The 21,860-nt window shown below is 41.5% G+C and overlaps 1 protein-coding gene across 13 annotated transcripts in view; it reads left to right on the forward strand.

Moving 5' to 3' along the window:
* LOC144506416 (dystrophin-like) overlaps positions 1-21,860 on the forward strand; it is a 1,861,003-nt gene that overhangs the window by 1,521,413 nt on the left and 317,730 nt on the right. For all 13 annotated transcript variants that reach the window (XM_078232507.1, XM_078232503.1, XM_078232508.1 and 10 more), the window contains one exon: positions 11,785-11,939. In XM_078232507.1, coding sequence (XP_078088633.1) covers positions 11,785-11,939 — 155 coding nt within the window. The remainder of the gene's footprint in view (positions 1-11,784; positions 11,940-21,860) is intronic.

A 21,860-nucleotide genomic window follows, 5' to 3' on the forward strand; every position in this document is an offset into this window, starting at 1 on the left:
TCCTTTCTCAAGTAAGGAGACCAAAACTGTACACAGTACTCCAGGTGTGCCCTCACCAGCACCTTATACAGCTGCAACATAACCTCGCTGTTTTTAAACTCCATCCCCCTAGCAATGAAGGACAAAATTCCATTTGCCTTCTTAATTACCTGGAAACCAACTCCTTGTGATTTTTGCACAAGGACACCCAGGTCCCTCTGCACAACAGCATGCTGAAATTTTTTACAATTTAAATAATAGTCAATTTTGCTGTTATTCCTACCAAAATGGATGACCTCACATTTACCAACATTGTACTCCATCTGCCAGACCCTCACCCACTCACTTAGACTATGTATATCCCTTTTCAGACTTTCGGCATCCTCTGCACACTTTGCTCTGCCACTCATCTTAGTGTCATCTGCGAATTTTGACACACTGTACTTGGTCCCCAACTCCAAATCATCTATGTAAATCGTAAACAATTGCGGTCCCAACACTGATCCCTGAGGCACACCACTAGTCACCAACCAGAAAAACACCCATTCACCCCCACTCTTTGCTTTCTGTTAGTTTATCCATGAAATGTTGACTTTTTTTGGCGTTTTATCCACCATTAAGTACTCAAATTTTGAAGTGTAGTGCTGGTGCTATAGATTTTACTTCAAATTGCATTCTTGGATACATTGTCAGCTTCACTTTGGGTGTAGGAATTAAGCTCCCAATCCACCAAATTTGTGGAATTGATCCAAAGTTGGACCATCCTGGCCCAAGTGCTTTCCCAACAAATATTATGAATTAAACTATCACCCCACTGAATCTTGACAAGTTTCACTATTGTTGGCGTTTAAATTATGTCAAAGCTCTCATGATGGCATTGGTCTACAACTTTTGCATCTTAAGTACATCTTCGCCGAGTTATAGTATGAATCCTCTGGCTGCTATTTTACTGGAATTTTCATACTGATTGGGTTAGCTCGCAATTTGGGCAGAATTGTTTCCGCCAACAAAATACCTGCCCTGCTTCTGTTGTTCCTCTGCCAATCCTCTCTCGCTCTCCCTCTCCTCTCGTTACCCTAACTTTTCCTTCTCTCTTATTCTTTCTCCTTTTCCCCACTCTCCTTTCATGCCTCCTCCTGCCACCTCTCCTCCTACCCCAGTCCATATGCTTCCTCTAAATCCTTCTGACCTAACGACTGCATTAAGTATTAGGTGATTATTGGCCTTTCACTGCCCTGTTTTTGAGCAAGAATACAACAGCGATGAAGGCAAGCTTGTAGAAATAAATATGTTTTCACCTCTTCACACTGGCTGCAACTTTGGGATCAATTCCACAAATTTGGTGGATTGGGAGCTTAATTCCTGCATGTAAAGTGAAGCTGACAATGTATCCAAGAATGCAATTTGAAGTAAAATCTATAGCACCAGCACTACACTTCAAAATTAAAGTATTTTTTAAAATGCTGGATAAAACACCAAAAAAATCAACATTTCATGGGTGAAGCTTTTCCCCTTCCCACCACAAGAATATATTTTGCAGCACACAGGTCATTTTGTCCTTCAAAAATTTCTCTAACATCCCCGACTAAAATTGCATTTTATGCATCTCAGTTTCTCCAGCATTACAACTGATGGAAGCATGGCAATAGTTGCAACTACTTTTCATTGATATGGAATCTATAGAGCTTTCCACTTTTTTAACACTATTATCAGCTTTCCCAAGGTATGATATCAGGAGGCTTTCCATCTCTTTTTTGCTACCCTTGAATTCACAACCTATTTGGTTACAGCTGAGAAACAATAGAGAATTATATTGCTGGGTGTATTCTACAGCCCATCAACCAGTGAGAGAGATATAGAGGACAGCCTTCTCCAACAGAAAGGGCTTCTACTCACTGAACGTCCAGCTGGTGTGCGACTATCATTGGCCGGTCATGCAGGTGTGCAACAGGTACTGGGACAGCGGTCACTACTCTTACATCCTTTGGATCTCAAGTTCCAAATCTTTTAACCGGCACTGATTCTTTGGAGGGATGGCTAATAGACGATGAGGAATATCCACTGCAATGATGGCTAATGACACCTGTGAAGGTGCCGAAAACTGAGATGGAAAGGAGGTATGCTGAGAGCCTTGGCGGCACCAGGGCCATAGTGGAGCTGACCCTCAGTCTCCTGGGGATGAGATTCAAATGCCTGGACACATCTGGAGGAGTTTTGCAGTCCTCCCCCTCAGTTCTGTCCCTGATGGTCATAATTTGCTGTGTCACTCCATAACCTCACAATCCAAAGAGGAGCTTTCCTGGACACTGAGTGCTCGCCAGATGGTGACTAATTCTCTGAGGGCGAAGACGATGAAGAGTTGAGGGACCACGGCAATGCTCTTGGCTGTGATGGCATAGATGGCCATGATGCCAGCGATGCCTTAATACACTAGAAGTTTCAATAATGTGTGAATCCACAGCAACAGATGTTCTTGGGGACCAGCTGGGTGCTCCTTTGCTATACATTATTGGAAAGTTATGTCACCCTGATATCCACACATTATCTATCTCCCCAAATGAGCACACAATTCCTCCTGCTCTCGCCCAGCCTTTTCTCATGCCCCTCAACTTCCAGAGTCTAGTCACACAGTCTCAGCACATACCCTCATCCCTGATGTTGTGAGATGTGTGTTTATCAACAAACATTAAATGACTAATAACACCAATTAATAAGCTGCTCACTCATGTGCCCCTTTGTGACTAATGTGCATATTTAGTAACATGTTTATGGGTGCTCCGGAGCACTGCTTTCCCCCTTGCTTGCAACTGCACTAGAGAGAGGCAGCTGATCACCAGCCTCCTTGCTTTGGATGATCACAGCGGGTGTTCACTGTGTAACTGTGATCTTGAATGGCCTGCCACTACAGGAGACTCTTGCTGACATGTATATCTACTGCAGCAATGGTCGAGGCCTGTCATTGGTCAATGAACAGAGAAGATACTGTCCCCATCAGAAGTGTCATGAGGGGAACTTCCAGATGGAAGCAGCTGCTGCTCATCCCATAAGACTAAAGAACCATAAGAAATAGGAACAGGAGTAGGCAGTTCTGCCCCACTATTCAAAAGGTTCATGGTTGATCTGATATTCCTCATGTCCACTTTCCTGCCCTTTCCCCATAACCCTTGATTCCATTACTGATCAAAAAAAATTATTTATCCCCCACCACAAGGACCAGTTGGTCCTTCCTGAGATTGGTGAGGTTTCAGCAGCTGGGTGTGTGACCAATCTCCTAATTCTCCTGTTACCCTAGCTTTGTGCCCCTGATCTCAAAGCCAGGGCGATGGTGTGTAGGTTGGAGCACGTCCCCGATGATTGTGTCTGCAATGTGCTTGGTTGGCCCTTCCAGGACAGTCAGCAGTCTGTCCATGGAGGAAGCTCGGTGCTCTGAGGAGTGGATGGTTGCAGTGCACATGGCCTGGAAGGACACCACCACAGACTGAGCCAGAGCATGCAACCCTGCCAAATACCTGCCAAATCTTCAAGGACATTGTGCTGCACGTGCAGCATCTGTCACTTTATGGACCACTTTAGAGGCAGATCATCCAACTCTGAATCAGTCTTTGGATAACCCTGGACACCTCTCCAACTGCCCAAGACCTGCTCCACCATGCTTTCCAGCAGCTATGCAAGTGAATGTAAAGTGCCCTCACCAATGTGTATATGGCCCCTGAGTGACGCACAAATCCCTGCTGAGGCGCTGATATCTGTGATGGCACTGGGTGCTGAGAGAAGATGTCATGCTGCATCCTCCGAGGATTTTTCCTTCCCCTCAAAGGGAGGCGGCAGCGTGGCTTCTGGCAGAGGTTCAGTGGAAGGAGGTTTCTTCTGTGACAGAGATACATCAGTAAGGGGATTATTGATTATCAAAGACCTTGCCATTCAGCCCTATCACACAACACTCATCAACCATTTCACTGTCTGACATGGGTGATTAGGCTTCGCAAAGACAATATACCCTTAAACGATCATGTCAAGCTTCAGATGATGAAGATTGTCAGGTTTCCAATATGTGAACAATATTCAGCACCCACACTGGATAATACTGGTCCTGTATTAAACCTTCACCAGCCCTCTCCCCTTTCCTATCAGTTCAAGCCTTCCTCCATCTCACCAAACCCTGGCCTTCCTCCAATCTCATCCCTGCCATTACTGGAGAAATTGGGGCCCATGATCACCAGTACATCCTCTTGAAAAGATGTCAGGGCTTCCAGTCCAGAATTCCCTGCCTGTACAAGCTCTCTCACGGGCATTGTGGACTCGCTTCGCCTATAACCATTTGTTCAAGAGCAGTCTTCCACAATTTCAAGTAATCTCATGGTACGCCTCTAACCCATTAAAAGCTCAATGTGTGCCAGCCTGGAGGCTAGGCAGATGCATCATATGCTCATCCTGCAAACCACTTGTCCTATACATAGAGCACTGCTTCAAATTCCCAAAGGCATGGTCTAGGACAGCTACGTCCTTGTGCAATTGTGCTGTTTTCATGGAGCAGCAACACTCAATTGCTCCTGCATTTGCAAGTGAGATGTGCAGCAGATTGGATCAAGATAGCTCACACTAAGATCATACTCACCCTGACTGACCTCATTGGGTCATCGAGCCTTTTCTGGCACTGGGGGCAAGTTTTTCTGAAAATGCTCACGTTGTTGGCCATCTCCTGCCACACAGCACATATCTGGCTGGGCTTCCTCCTCTTGTCAGGGGTGGCATAGCTGCTCACGTCATTCTGATGCTGCATCAGGTGATGAAGATTGAAACCTCACTGAAGCTAGGGGCTGATTTGGCCCTTCAACTCTAACTCTCCCCGCACTCCAATGGCGCAAACATCTATGTGGGGAAACATGTAACAAATGTACAACTCCTCCATGCCAAGAAATGGGAGACTTGCTGATGTTTGAAAAGAATGTCACCTATGAAAAGTGACAAGGTTTGTGGAGAGTAACTAAAAATTAAATGCTCTTACCTTGCAAGACTGGAAACTACATGTCTTCTATTTCCACAATCGATCTACTGACTATTCATCTGCTTGGTCTCTTGACACTGTCCCGTGCCAGGGGACCCTTTGATGTGCTGCCTGTGACCTCATTCCAGGTCATGGCTTACTACCTCCTAGACAGGGCATGCCACCCTCCAGCACTCATTGGGCAGGATGTAGGCCTCTGACCTGCTCTTACCGTTAACTGTTGGTAATATGTGTGTTATTGGGCACATTCTGATGGCGGACCTGGAAGTCAAATATTCCGGGTGCGGAGCTTGCCCTTAGTGCGCTACCATATCATTCATCCCCATGACTGTGTGAACAGTTCAGGCTTCACTCTGACACATTCTATTTTCCAAAGCTTGAATTTGGTCCTGTCTTCTGTTTCGCAATTCAGTGTCTCTTTTGTTAGCATTGCAGGAACACTTTTGAGTCCAAATGCTGAATTTCTTTTCATCCTTTTAAAATGGAGCTTAAAGGACTGGTTTGACCAACTTTCAGCCCCTGGGATTTTAGCTGCCTTTCTTCACCCCAAAATGTGTTTTTGAGAGATCGAGAATTCTTTAAACTCTATTTTGGCTTTTATATACAAAAAGGCAACCCCTTTTGCTCAGTTTTTCTAGGTTGAATTGTAATTTCTCTGACATAATGGGCAAGCTTTCGAAATCCAGTAATTATTTGTTGTTTAGCTCCATGGTGTTTTGCCCCTAAATCTGACTGAAGTTTTCCAATCCAATTGTTGACTGCATGTTATACTTTCAAGTGCATCAACTCAATTGAAGACTGCATGAAGCAATTTGGAAAAATATTGTACTAGAAATTTACCCAGCTTAGCCCTCCAGGCATGTTTTTGTAATATGCAATATCTGCAAGTAGCTGAATTCTGTTATAACATTTACAGCATTGAAATGGGTACTCATTAAATAGATCACTCGCTGCAGTAGCAGCACACAGAAAATCGACAGCCTCAAGAACTTGCTATCATCCTTACTGACATTTCTAAGCAATGTCAAGGGTGAGGCACTTTAAATGGGTCCTGTGCACCAACTTGAGCTATTTAGGAACCACAAGTTCATCGATGATGAGAAGTGGAGGATAAAAAAGAACAGGATTTGGATTACCCAGTTAATGTTGCAAATGAGGAAAATTTGTTAACTCCAAGTGAAAGATAGTTGTATAAACCGAATGACTGGCCCCTATCTGATATCCAACAGCATTGAAGCCAAGCATTGTGAGAACTCCTTTTAGATAGAGCATCACACCTAATTGTGTTCAATCCAGCAGTGGTAGAGTACCACCCATGTTAAAAGTGATATTTGAAAATTGCCAAGTGGCATTAGACCTACTGGTGCTTTGAAATTGGGTATCGTTATTGTTAGAAGAGAATATGTGCAACCACTGACCTTTTGCTAACACTCAAATGCATTGAGTGGTGCTGGAGGAGTGCAGTTCAGCTCACCTTGAGAGTAAGTCTGAAGTTGTGTGCATTACAACCAAAGATTCACCAATGCATAGCAGTCATTCAATACATGTACATATGTGGATTGTCAGTTGTAGTATAATTGCAGCCTAGGTATTTAATTTTCAAATCAGTTGGAGAGAAAAATGAAGTGCTACAAGGCTGTTGATGGTATTGTTACAAGAATAAATTTTGCAAGGCACCATTCTTGGCGCAGCGTTGAAGTGCGAGTTAGAGATTGGTTGTAGCATTATCATGCTGCCATCTAGTGAGAGTGCATTAAGAATTGACTGCCACTGTTTGTCTTTCACCTTTTTTTGCGACATTTGCGTGTTTACAGTTGGGTGAATTGTGTCCTAGCTAATGGAGATTTGAGGTTGTGTGTCTTTTAACTAAACCTTTCCACTAAATTAAAACCCTCAATTGTTCAGTGGCAGCCTGACTTGGAATTGTTTTCAGCCAACTCCATTATCTGTTTTTACATATATTTTAAGGTTATTGTGTGAAAAAAAGTAACATTGTTAGAAATTAATAATTACATTTTGAATTGTTACAGGAGTCTTTTTTCCCTCTATGGAATAGAAAAGTAGAACCCATAGTTGCTATAGCAATGGGATGCTTGTTGACATTAAAATTCAAAGTGAAGTTGCGCGATTCTTACACTCTCTCAGCTCTACAGCATGGCTGTGTTTTGTTTGGCACCAACATGACATAAAGCATAAAGATAGTTAGTAGGTGCCAGGTGCCAGTGAATGCAGCTGGCAATTCAATGATACTGCCAGCTCTGCAGCTGCTTAAATTTTTGTTTTGTGATTGTGCCTTGAGCTGTTATCTCTGTTACATGGAATCATATATAATTCCCCTCTATTTATCCACCTAGTTTTACTGACTCCTTACACTGTACAAACAATGTTCCCAATTTTTCAGCATTCTCAAAGGGGTACTCGTGTTGGCATACAGACTCATGGGCACCAACTGGCCTCCTGTAATTCCCCTTCATAGCTATTCCTTTATACATGAGACCAAACAGCTAAAATCTGGAACCATCAACAGCTAAGCTACATTTTGTTCTCATATGTTGCTCAAATCCAAACATTTCAGTCAGGATCAATGAATGGAGCAGTTGTTGTTCTACTCCTCCTATCTCGCCAGGGCCTGGGGCGGGGTGGGGGCCATTGTTGTAGTTAGAGCAAACCCTGGATTAAACCTGAGAATTTCTAGTCTATATTGTTCAAAATTGCACTTATTTATTTATGTAACGGTGTTTAAAATACTACACTGAAAAATATATAGATTATTGATCAGCAAGAGAGTTAAGGATTCTGGGGGGAAAACAGGAAAGTGGAGTTGAGGTCACAATCAAATCAGCCATGATCGGCAGGCTTAAGAGGCAGAATGGGCCATTCCTGCTCCTAATACTTGTGTGCTCCTTTATGCTGTTGCATTATTAGGAGCTCTGTGGATGTTAGTATCTTGCGCAGAAGGTCATTTTCGACACCGTGATTTATGTTCTGAATTTTTTTTCCCTCAAGTAAATGGCATGCATCTTTTGGGAAAATATATATTTGTAGTTTTGTTTCTCTTGTTGTCATCTTGAACTGGGTCACTGACATAATACTTGGCCCCATATAAATGACATTGTCTGAAATCAACAGTGGAGCAATGAGAAATAGAGGACTTTGTTTTTAAAAAAAAGTGCTAGTCGTTCAGGAACTATATCAGTTTGTCAAATGTTTAAAACTTTTATTTTGACGTGGCAGCCGTTCTGTAATTTCTATTCTTGGATCAAATTATTTCCGCTACAACAAAAGTAAACCGCGTGTGACAGAGAGAATTGTCATCTCCAATCAAAGACTTTTTTTTGTTTCTATGAATAAGATTCTGGTCATTACTTTCTTGATGCTTTGACACAGTTTACCTAACTGGAATAATATAAATCAGCCGAACCCAAATTACCAATCTTGTGTGGAATATTTCTACATAAATAAGACCATAAGACCATAAGACATAGGAGCGGAAGTAAGGCCATTCGGCCCATCGAGTCCACTCCACCATTCAATCATGGTTGATTTCAACTCCATTTACCCGCTCTCTCCCCATAGCCCTTAATTCCTCGAGAAATCAAGAATTTATCAATTTCTGTCTTGAAGACGCTCAACGTCTCGGCCTCCACAGCCCTCTGTGGCAATGAATTCCACAGACCCACCACTCTCTGGCTGAAGAAATTTCTCCTCATCTCTGTTCTAAAGTGACTCCCTTTTATTCTAAGGCTGTGCCCCCGCGTCCTAGTCTCCCCTGTTAATGGAAACAACTTCCCTACGTCCATCCTATCTAAGCCGTTCATTACCTTGTAAGTTTCTATCAGATCTCCCCTCAACCTCCTAAACTCCAATGAATATAATCCCACGATCCTCAGACGTTCATCGTATGTCAGGCCTACCATTCCTGGGATCATCCGTGTGAATCTCCGCTGGACCCGCTCCAGTGCCAGTATGTCCTTCCTGAGGTGTGGGGCCCAAAATTGCTCACAGTACTCCAAATGGGGCCTAACCAGTGCTTTATAAAGCCTCAGAAGTACATCCCTGCTTTTGTATTCCAAGCCTCTTGAGATAAATGACAACATTACATTTGCTTTCTTAATTACGGACTCAACCTGCAAGTTTACCTTTAGAGAATCCTGGACTAGGACTCCCAAGTCCCTTTGCACTTTAGCATTATGAATTTTGTCACCGTTTAGAAAATAGTCCATGCCTCTATTCTTTTTTCCAAAGTGTACGACCTCGCACTTGCCCACGTTGAATTTCATCAGCCACTTCTTGGACCACTCTCCTAAACTGTCTAAATCTTTCTGCAGCCTCCCCACCTCCTCAATACTACCTGCCCCTCCACCTATCTTTGTATCATCGGCAAACTTGGCCAGAATGCTCCCAGTCCCGTCATCTAGATCGTTAATATATAAAGAGAACAGCTGTGGCCCCAACACTGAACCCTGCGGGACACCACTTGTCACCGGTTGCCATTCTGAGAAAGAACCTTTTATCCCAACTCTCTGCCTTCTGTCTGACAGCCAATCGTCAATCCATGTTAGTACCTTGCCTCGAATACCATGGGCCCTTATTTTACTCAGCAGTCTCCCGTGAGGCACCTTGTCAAAGGCCTTTTGGAAGTCAAGATAGATAACATCCATTGGCTCTCCTTGGTCTAACCTATTTGTTATCTCTTCAAAGAACTCTAACAGGTTTGTCAGGCACGACCTCCCCTTACTAAATCCATGCTGACTTGTCTTAATCCGACCCTGCACTTCCAAGAATTTAGAAATCTCATCCTTAACGATGGATTCTAGAATTTTGCCAACAACTGAGGTTAGGCTAATTGGCCTATAATTTTCCATCTTTTTTCTTGTTCCCTTCTTGAACAGTGGGGTTACAACAGCGATTTTCCAATCCTCTGGGACTTTCCCTGACTCCAGTGACTTTTGAAAGATCATAACTAACGCCTCCACTATTTCTTCAGCTATCTCCTTTAGAACTCTAGGATGTAGCCCATCTGGGCCCGGAGATTTATCAATTTTCAGACCTTTTAGTTTCTCTAGCACTTTCTCCTTTGTGATGGCAACCATATTCAACTCTGCCCCCTGACTTTCCTGAATTGTTGGGATATTACTCATGTCTTCTACTGTGAAGACTGACGCAAAGTACTTATTAAGTTCCTCAGCTATTTCCTTGTCTCCCATCACTAGATTACCAGCGTCATTTTGGAGCGGCCCAATGTCTACTTTTGCCTCCCGTTTGTTTTTAATGTATTTAAAGAAACTTTTACTATCATTCCTAATGTTACTGGCTAGCCTACCTTCATATTTGATCCTCTCCTTCCTTATTTCTCTCTTTGTTATCCTCTGTTTGTTTTTATAGCCTTCCCAATCTTCTGACTTCCCACTACTCTTTGCCACATTATAGGCTCTCTCTTTTGCCTTGATGCATTCCCTGACTTCCTTTGTCAGCCATGGCTGCCTAATCCCCCCTCTGATAACCTTTCTTTTGTTTGGGATGAACCTCTGCACTGTGTCCTCAATTACTCCCAGAAACTCCTGCCATTGCTGTTCTACTGTCTTTCCCATTAGGCTCTGCTTCCAGTCGGGCAATTGTGAACTGCTTTACTTCTCTAATGTACTTAATGACACTGAGAGCAGGGACAGAAAGGCAGAAGATTCATTGTTCTGTCTTTTGAGGTAAAGACCCCAGTTCAGACAGATGATACAAACATTGGAACTGAAATGGTCCTCGGCATTAATACAATACCTGCAGTAGCAAATCACACACTGAGTGGGCAAAAAAATTGGGTGCAGTGTAAAATGGGTTGCATTTGACCCCTATAAAATCTGCATAAGGCTAGAGTCGGCAGAGTGGAGAGTTTGGAACTGTTGTGTTGGAGGAGGTTTCAGAGAAAGGAAGGAGCAAAACTCCTTGGGGGATTTAAAAAAGACGACTGTCACATTTGAGGCCTCTGGGAACAGGGAGCCAAGATTTATCAGTGAGAATAAGATTGATGAGCAAGGGCAACTTGGTGTGGAATCGTTTACAGAGGGTGGGTACCCAAGCAGGAGAGCTTTGGAATAAGTTGAATCTGGAGGTGACACCGACCTGTTCTTGGCTGCAAAAGTCTCACAGTAAAAGTGCAAGTAGCAAGGTTGCTGCACAAGGGAGTAGATCTTTGAAACAAAAACATAAGGAAAATGTGTCCGGTGCAGAAAAGTAGGTGCAGCAAGAAATATAGAGGAGGGTCAAATTTCTACAAGAGCTACAAGAAAGAGATTAATTATTTCATGCTGAAAGCTGATCAGAATATTATTTAAATTAACCATTGTTAACGAAGAACAGTGTGATTCTAGCAGTACTGTGAGACATATTGAAGAAGCAGTGGATTGAAAACTCTGCACTAGAGATGAAGAAGTTGTTAATTCAGTAGTTTCTGCTTCTCGAATGAAATAAATTGGTGACAAACATTAATTTAAAAAGAAAACTACATTACCAGGATTAGAAAAAACGCTGTTGTTAAGCCCCAAATTTTTTCAATCTAAGTAAAATTAGCACTGCATTTGTCTAGTGCAGGCTAAGCCTGCAATCATTGCAAAGGCTTATCGCTGGCAAATATTGAATCATTGCCCCTTATTTTAAGTAAATTGTGCAGAGAATCTGTATCACACTAGGCTGGGGAGCAAATAATTTGCATGTGAAGAATGAGTCCGGCCCCAACAAAGTCTTCCCCCTCAGTTTTCATTAATTGTTTCCTGCATAATATCAGAATTATATTTTTTTGTATCTTTCAGCAATTCATGAAGGAGCTGCGACAGTGGCAGATAAATGTCGATGTGGCCAATGACCTTGCACGCAAGCTTTTGCGGGATTACTCAATGGACAATACCAGGAAGGTGGAATTGATGACAGATAACATTAATGTTTCGTGGGCAGCCATTAATAAAAGGTAATCTGCAGTCATGTCTTACCTTTTCCTCTATACTTTCAAAAGAAGATATCAAATCTAACCTGTCTAGGGGTTTACAGTTTCAGAAAGGCAGAAGTTTCAGAGTGGAAGCATTGTGTTTCATGACTTCAATTGGGTATATTCCATTCGCAGAACATTGCTTCAGATTACAGCAGTAGATGAAAGAATTTATGAATTCAAAATGGACTATAATACATTGATTATTTTCAGTTAAAATCTGTTTCCTGAACAATGTTGCAGTCCATTTGAATTGCTCCTGGTGCTGATGATCATGCAGACACAGTTTTCAGGTTGATATGATTTTTTGTCTGAGGTTTGCTGCTACTTGTTAATAGAATTGCAGAAACTTACACCACAGAAGGAGGCCGTTCAACCCTTTGTGTCTCAACACTCTGTTGTGGTTTCAATCAGCTGCCCTTACTCATGTGAATGTTTTATTTGTGAATAAAAGGCAGTAAGTAGCAGACAGATTTGAACTGTATGACCCATGGAGAATGTTTCTTCGAACTGGGAATAGTTGGTTACAGGTTTAAAATAATATTGTAATTTTTTGAATTTTACTGATAGAAATAAAAACCCACTTGAGGAAGGGGGAGTAATTTGCTTTGCTTGCATATTGGTTCATGCATTCACATAGAATTCCTCTGTGCACTATTTCAATACAGTTATTGTTTCGCCGTGTGTTCGGGGTCCAGACAATGTTCTTTGGGGCTTGTCTATTCTCGCAAAGCAAACTGCTTGGGAATAGTTTATTATATAATCATTACTCTTTATAGAACTACTACATACATATTGGGAATGCTACACAAGGTCTGCACTCTTTAGATCTCGGTTTTTCAATCATGTGATGGTACATTATCATTAAATGAACATTTAATCTACATCCCCTCATAAGTCTTTATCCCTGTCATATTTACATCCTCTTACATCACCCCTTAGTCTAATACTTCACAGAATTAGCCTTTGAGTACCTTGACCAATCTCCCTGATCTTGTTCCAATCTCTTTCTGAGGTTGAGGATATTCAGTATTCTCCCATCTTTTGGAGAGTTCTTCTGCTGGGTGGCTGTAGAGCTTTGTCCTTTTTTCTTCATCTTCCTCTCAGGATCTGACTAGTAAGCCCAAATTTCTATTGGCATTCTTTTATTAGGAATTCCAAACTTACCAGATTCTGAAGTGGGGCCGGGAACTATAAGTTCCGACAGATCTCAGGAGTTTCATGTATGTGTGAGTCTGTAGTAGGCGGTTAAAGGGCTCATCCATCCTGCCAGCAATGTGCTGGCATTGGAAGAGAAAATAAAAGAAATGGTGCAAAATCCCAGTCACATGACTGGGAGCAGTTTCCCATAGTTGAGAAGAATTCCAGACAGTGGGGAACAGGGAGAGGTCCCAGTTCAGAAAAAGAAGAGCAGAGAAAGGGGTTTCAAGCAGAAAAAGGATTGCAGCTGGCAGACTTAAAATGGTCTGAACCCAGGTGAAACCCGAGATCGAAGAGATCAGAGGAAGCCCTGTTGATTGAAGGAGGCAAATGGTGACTCTATGCTGTGGGCCGTAGGGGCAAAGGTACTTTTTTGGAGGAGCAGTGTTCTGCTCTGTGTGAACAAAGAGTTGAAGTTACGCTTATGAGTTGGTGCAGGAGTGCCATCTCGGGAATCCAGGGAAACAGTCTCCGGAGGCGAGATTGAAACCCTGCAAGGTGGGCTGTCATTGACACTGTCTGAATTGGAGAGATGTTTGGAGTGAATTCCAAGGAGAGATCTTCAAAGGTGAAGTCTGTAACCCCTTGTGAGAGAGAGTTTACCAAGATTGATTTGCTCATCGATTTGACTGAAGCCTGGGTGGGTTATTGGGAAATCCATTGAATCTACCTTGGTCACATTGCATCTGTCATTTATTGTGCAGTGTGGTGTGTTCAACCACAGTTTTTCTGTTAATTCTCATGTACCTCATATTAAGCTTGTACGTTAGAGTATAGGATAGATATTGTAACTTGTTTTATCTTTCTGACCTTGCATGGTTAAAATTTATTTTAATTTTATTTAATGCCCATGGAATTTTGTGGCTTTATTCTTTTATCAAGTGTCTTGAATCTCAAACATTGTTTCCTTTAAAGAAAGAATTATTGGTCCTTAACCAGATCTTACCAATTCCTGGAGTGCTGGTCCAGGATTATAATACTTTTCAAAGAAATGTTACCCTGGTCTGTCTCAATCCTGTGTGGTTATGGAATTCTTTTTATGATAGTTCTTTCTCTCTGTTGGTCTTGTACCCATACTCATTCCCCAGGCTTCAGCACTGGTAATTCGTGCTCCCTGCTTGTGGTTGAAATTACAAACCTGCTTCTCTCTTTGTTTTCGTTCAGGCTCTTTTATCATCTCGCTCGTTGTGATTTTTTCAATTTTATTCTTTCAAGGCCAGCATTTGTTGCCCACTTCTAAATCCTTTTGCTTCCGAGGCCATTTGAGAGGACCATTAACGTCAACCACATTGCTATGGGTCCAGAGTCACGTGTAAACCAGATCAGCAGATTTCCTTCCTTAAAGGACGTTATGAACCACATGGGTTTTTATGACAATCTATAATAGTTTCATGGTCACCCTTACTGAGACTAACTTTCAATTTCAAATTTTTCTAAATTGAATTTAAATTCCACCAGCTGCCTTGGCTGATTTAAACCCATATCCCCAGAATATTAGCATGGGCCTCTAGAATACTAGTCCAGTGACATGACTACACCACCACCTTCTCCTAAAGTTTAAGCTTCTGTGGCAGAGATAGTACTTGTGTTTGCAATCTCCTTCCCATCAATAACTCTGATGCTGAGAAACCATTTTATAGTAGAAGCATGTACATCCCTAATTACTCAATACTCGTCAGCTACTGCAAAAAGGAAAGTTGCAGGAAATAAAACAAGCCCAGCAGCAAGATGTGCTGATGAGGTTCGGTAACTCAGAAGGGATAAATCAAGGTTTTCATTCTTCTTCAGTAAATCTTTGAAGGTTCGTACACCTCTCTCAGCTTTTCCATTTGCTTGAGGATAATGAGGTGAACTGATTATGTGAACAAATCTGTATTCTTTTGCAAAATCTTGGAATAACACATTAGCAAATTGCGACCCATTGTTGGATGCTAAAATGTCCAGAATGCCATGTATTGCATAAATTCTCTTCAGTGATTAAATGACTGCTCCACCATGATGCTAGGAACTCTGTTTACTTAATTCACCTTGATCAATGACATTAAGGAATGTTTTCTCCTGAAATTCAAATAAATCCATTCCCAGGCGCTCCCATGGCCAGGAAAGTCGAAGGTGGTTCTTTTTTGTGTTGACTGTTTGCTGCACATGGAAGACATGGGCGGCACGGTAGCACAGTGGTTAGCACTGCTGCTTCACAGCTCCAGGGACCTGGGTTCGATTCCCGGCTTGGGTCACTGTCTGTGTGGAGTTTGCACATTCTCCTCGTGTCTGCGTGGGTTTTCTCCGGGTGCTCTGGTTTCCTCCCACAATCCAAAGATGTGCGGGTTAGGTTGATTGGCCCATGCTAAAATTGCCCCTTAGTGTCCTGAGATAGGTAGGAAATTAGGGATTAGCGGGTAAATGTATAGGGATATGGGGGTAGGGCCTGGGTGGGATTGTGGCCGGTGCAGACTCGATGGGCCGAATGACCTCTTTCTGCACTGTAGGGTTTCTATGATTCTATGATTCTAATTAGAAAATCATTTATTCTATAGAATGAGTAATGCTTGGCTACCAGACTCTGGGCTCTTGCACAGCATTTTGCTATCCCTAAATAACCTTAGTGAAGTTGTTGAAGAATTTCAAGCCAAAGTGTTCTCGGTATGACTATCCTCCCATTGATGACTAGTAAATTGTCAATGACAAAGAGGTGCTTGCTCTGTTCAGACTAGTAGTACTGGTGTAGTACTGGATTACTGGGATATAGTTTAGACATTCTTCCAGATAATATTCTCTTATCCAGAGAGTTCTGTCATCATGCTACTGTGCTTGCTATATGTCCTTCAATTTATTTTGCGGTAGTTGAGAAGTGTTGAGTAATTAGGGATGCATATGCTTCCACCTTGATGAAGTGTAAATCCTGTTGTTTTGTTCCTTCTGTTGGTATCTGCGACTTTGTATCTGCTGTCATTTGATACTTCCCTTGAACATACTCTGTAATGGAGTCATATTAATCTGATCTGCTTGATGCTGGGTGAACATCTTCACAATTTCTTTCATGTTCAGGAGAGTGACTCGTAGCATATGGTCTGTTTCAATTTGAACCCATTACATAGTCTGAGAGTATTTTGCATGCCCATGTTGCTGCCAAGGCTTCTTTTTCAATTGTGGCATATATCTGTTCCGTGCCCTTGAGGCATACTAAAATGGTCTTTACACGCTGCCTCTTTACGTTTGAAGTAATACTGCCCCCAGGACTGTTGACGATGCATTTGCAGTTGCTATGGTCAGTAGTTCTGGGTCGCAATGTGCCAAATTTTCAGAGGAGATTGTTGACCCTGTCTCAACAGCTGTCTCAATGGTTCATTGACCTCTGCTAAATTCGATAGGAACTTGCTTACTTGGTTGACCATCACAAGGAATCACAGAATTTCAGTGATGTTCCTGGGTTGTGGAAACGAATTAATTTTGGTTTTTGCGGGTCAACTGTACATCCAGTGGCTTGTACTATGTGACCTAGAAATTTGATCATCGGTTTGGCAAACTCACATTTTTAACTCCATATTAGATCTGCATCCTGTATACTCCGAGGACTGTTCTTATTATGCAGTCATGCTCTTCTTGTGTGGAGCCATGTTCAAATATTTTGCCCAAATACTGCTTGTTCCATGCCTTCTCGGGTTTGAGACATTGTTCTCTATAAGATTTATGGAGTAGACGCATTTCCAAATGGCAATCTATGAAACAATAGCAAATGGTGTAATAAGTGTGGTCAGCAATCTGGATTCTTCGTCCAGAGGCGACTGTCAAAATTTACTTTTTGCATGCAATTTGGCGAATAGCGGGGGAAGACTGTCATCCACTGTGACCATCAGGTGGATCTCGTATGCCACTGATTTGTTTAGTTTAGGTAAATACGCACAGAGGCATTTACCTTTGGGACCATGACCATTCCTAAACACAATTTTGTTGGTATGGTAACTGGTAATATAACTCCTTCCTGCCTCATCATCTTAATTTCACCCTTGACTTTGTTCAGGAGTGGGTGAGGGATTTTCCTCACTGTAAAGGGGCAGATTGGTTTAGATAAGCTCAGAGGATGATTTGGTACTTGCTCTTTAGTTTCCCTAGGCTTGTAAATAAACTTTGCAAATACATTCCTAAATGTACTGCTGTAATGCTTATCAACAACTTCATAGATTAGTTTCAGTTCTAATAAATGCTTTTCTGCTCCATAGAGAACATTCTTAATTTTGAATGACAGAGAGAGGTTTGAAGATTTTACCATCTGTACACTTCAACATTGCCATGAGTCTGGTCTTTGATTTTCAATCTAGTCCCAGCAGGACCATGTAATTTGATAGATGAGGGTTGCAATATAAACTGCTTGAGCATTTGACTTTGTCTGATAAAACAGAAACTCGTCCTCCTGTGTCCTATTTTAAATTTTGTGGGGTGCCCACCCACTTCAAGTTTAATACTCCAGTATTTATTTTCAGTACAATTAAGTTTGCATTGCATTGATTGGCGCTAAATCTCCTCTTTTCTCTCAGAGATCTGATGATGCTTTGCCCAGGATCCGTACTACGATTTCACCAGTAATCAATTCATCCCTTAAGTTTCCGTAATCACAGTTCCCTGCCAGCCTGATTGATTGATCATTGAATCATTGATGAACCAATCTATGCTTTTACCTAGTGGTTGTTTTCTCTTGTTAAATTTTGTCTTTTCTAGTTTCTGCGAATGTTGAAATATGAATCAATTGCTTGCAGGATTTCTTCATAAAACAATCAAAGTCAGTGACAAATCCAACTTCATAGTATGCTGATGTCACCTTTTGATCTTTATTTGCAAGCTTGAAGCAGTACCTATCTCATGGGACTCTTTCTTCAGTTGTTCCAGTTTTGAGCCAGTTGCGAGCATTGGGGCATTCAATAGAGCTTAAGATGATTATTTGAATAGAAACAATGTGCAGGGGTACGAAGAAAGGCAGATGAATGGCATTAAATCATGATGCTCGCTCGGAGAGCCAGGAAAGACACAATGGGCGAAATGGCCTCCTTTTGCACCGTAACAATTTTGTGATTCTGTAATGCCTCCAAGGTCACATCTGTCAGTCTAGATCCTGGTTTAAGAAATACAGCTACCTGTAGCACATGGTATATAGCACAATGGATTGGTGCCAGCAGCTCCTGCTCCATGTAAAACTCAATGGCAGCATTGAGGAGACCAGCGCTGGAGGCCCAAAACCTTTCTCACAAACATGCAGCTGAGATAGACGGACGGATTTTGTCTCTTGTCCATCTTGATCTGACCAGGTATGGGCACGCCGTGAATCATGGCTCCCATGCCAAAAAATAAGAGCAAATGAATTTCATGCCCATTGATCCTTATAATAAAACCTAAATCACGTTTAATTTTGCCATTGCCAGTTTGTTCCATTTGGAAAAACTAGTTCATTCCCAATTTCAAGAAAGATGAATGTCGTCTCTAACATTGGCCAAGCTGTAAACTGTGTTTTCTTCCTGCCTGTAGTTGCATTGCCAGCTTCATGTCAAGGTCAATCACATCTTTTCTCTGACTTTAAATTTTGTTAATGATGAACTTGGCTTCAGCTGCATTGTCATCTCAGCACGGGGAGTAAATAAGCTGGAGATAGAGAAAGAGCTTTTTGTTCCGTCCCAGCAATGACTATTTCTCAAGTCTGAAAAGAATTTCTGCACAAGGTCACACAGATTCCCAGTGCTAAAACTGGTGTAACCATGGTGGACCTATTCACTTTTGATGTAAGTAAAAGAAAAACGAAGGGACTTTATTTATAATGGTGCAATTGTGCAACTGGGGGCTAAAGCCTGGATGTGGGCTCAGAATTTATGTTCATTTTTTTTTTTTGCTTTTTTTGAACCATCATGAAGTTACTTTTCTTCACTGCTGCCATGCAATAGTGTCCAGCTGAGCTAGCAGGCAGCCTTAATAGTCAATAGCTTTCCTCATCACCCTCTTGATGCCAGGATGCACTGTGGATATTGTGGAGTAGCATTTTTCAAATGTCTTGAGACATTTTATGTGATCTGTTTTCACCATATATATTGTCGATAAACACATTCTTCAGCTAGACTGACAATATTTCATCACTGACCTATGGTACCCTTGTCACTAGATTCTTATTTTGTGGTCTCAGAGTTTCAAATGAGCTATTTGCTACCATGACACCGATCACGTACCTAAAGCTAGTTGCTACTGGGTCTTTTTGTTTTCAAATCTGCTGACAATCTACATTCTATCATCTCTGATGAAATACACATGCCATAACTCAGCAGGGTCAGTATTGTATGAGAACAGCAGGGCAACCTGGATGTTCTTAGATCAAAAGTAAGTAAGTATTCACTATTGATCTGTAGGGGATCCTTTAATGACTGATTCTAACACAACATTTCTTTACTTTCCAATTTTCTTTTTTCATTTCCTGACTCTTGCTGGGCACAGTTCCATTGGCAGCGGCTGCTCCTCATGTGAAAGATATAGTTGCAATGTGTTGTGCTCCCTGCACCTTTATTCACCCCACCTCGAACGACAAAATTTCCTGGGACAGGCAAAAACTTAGATAAGAAACCATGTCAATTAGAGGCAGGCAAAAATATCTGAATAAGTCCTCTCTGATCCCCTCCTTTGGCGTACCTAACTCAAATAAGTGATTCGTCATGTGAGAGTCCGAGAAGTGATGGCAGACTAACTGTGGGAAAGCATTGCAGCCAAACCCAAAGTCATCCATACACACAGACTTTCAAACAAGGCTCACTGGATAGCAACCAGAAGTAGAACCATTTAGATTTTGTTTTACTTAGACTCTGTTAGACAAATATTCTGCTGGAACACTAGTGGATCTGCAACTTTGAGGTAATGGGAAAATGTAGTGGAGTCCAGCACTGTCATGTGGATTTCCATCTTAAATTATGATAATGATTAGTGTGAAAAAATGAAATCAAAAATGAAAGTCTTAATCTAATGAGAAATGCAGTTATGTCTGCAGTATTCTTTCCACAAATTAAATCTTCCGGTTGCAATTGAATGTACTATTTTATTTCTTTATTCTGGAAAAATATTGGTCATTGCAGTAATATGGAATTTGTGATTCTAAATCCAATTCAAGTCCAGTGAATTATCATTTCACGAATTTACCAAAGTAAAGAAGTATTTTGGTTCCAAATTGACTGATTTTCCCCTGCTGACTTGTTTAATTCCAGGATATTTGCTCTACAATGACACTTAACAGGTTGTTTGTAAAAGGTTGTTTGCAACAGGATTTAACTGGCCTAAATCAGAAATTGCCTTTAATTCATTTAAGCTCTTTGACTGACACCATTTTGCATTCAGTTTTTAGAGCTGCATCCTTTTGCATTCCTTTTTTGAGATAGAAACCCTTCTTCTCACAGCCATTTTATTTTCAAGTATTTTAACTGAAATCAAGCACATCCGCCCATTACAAAATTCAAGTGTATATATTTGATAAAGTTACAGAAAAATAGTTTTGTTTTTAATCTATTATTTTCTTCATTCACTTACTGAAGAGAAATGTTTTTGCTATTTTTCTGAAGATTTTCCAGTGTTTCCTGGGTCCTCAAGACCTTTCCTGAGCAACCTTTATTCAATAAAATGTAAACAAAAATTTTAGTGATAGATGACCTTTCACGTTATCTATTAAAGGGAGTTGTCATTTAAGAAATCAGAACTTGCTTTTCCAGTATCCTCGACACCCCCGCTATAATTAGAGAAAAGGTATTGCAGGCCACGATATTCCTGTAACCCTTACAACTGTTCCTTTCCCAATGAAACCACAGATGATACCTAAGTAGCTTAACCAATGCTGACAAGGAAAGGCTGAGAAGATTCCTCTAGCCTCATGATGTTTTGCAAAAAAGATCAAGTCTCTAGCCATTATTGGCTATGACCTACATATGCAAATAAATTGCCCTACTATGTATCCTGGCTGGTACTTTAAGAAGCTGCTTCCTTTTGATTGTTATTTTGACAATGATCGAAGTCATCTGAGCATGAAATGTGCTTGTGGCAATCATTTTGTCAGGTCATTTTTATAAGCAGACTGGCCTTTGTACAATTGTGATCCCACTGGGAATTTCACTACATTTGGCCTTTTTGGGGCAAAGGAGTCAGATGCAGAAATGAGGAAAAGTGATTCTGCTTGAGATTCTGCAGGATGTAAGAGGATGACGCCTGAAATCCACCCTTACTCTCTCAATCGTGGTCAAACATCCTTGCCCTTCACTGTCACTACCTTACTGGAGTAACAGAGTCTCTTCAAGAAATAATTCCGCACTTCAAGATGTCTGGCACACAATCTCCAGAGGAAACCTGTTGCAAAAAAAGTTGCAGCAGCCCTGAAACTTTTGCCTGGCTCTCAGCAAGTTGCCAAATAACAGTAGTCATAAATTCAGCCAAGCTGTTGAACATTTACATACTAAACAGTTGACCAAAGACTTATTTTCAAGAGCAACCACTGCATCATTATGGTCAAGGACATGCAGAAACAGAAGAAGAGAATAATGCAGCTACTTTTACGTCACTCATCCAGGGTGGATGAAGGGTAGATAGGCAAACTGATCTAAGCACCAGGTGCAAGAAGCCATTAAAGGAATGTGGTTGTGATAGAGCACAGTAAAATCAGGGTAATAAGCACTGTTCTCTGCAGTGTGGCAACTGAGAGTT

The sequence above is a fragment of the Mustelus asterias genome, chromosome 17 (assembly GCF_964213995.1).
Source record: "Mustelus asterias chromosome 17, sMusAst1.hap1.1, whole genome shotgun sequence".
Taxonomy (NCBI): domain Eukaryota; kingdom Metazoa; phylum Chordata; class Chondrichthyes; order Carcharhiniformes; family Triakidae; genus Mustelus; species Mustelus asterias.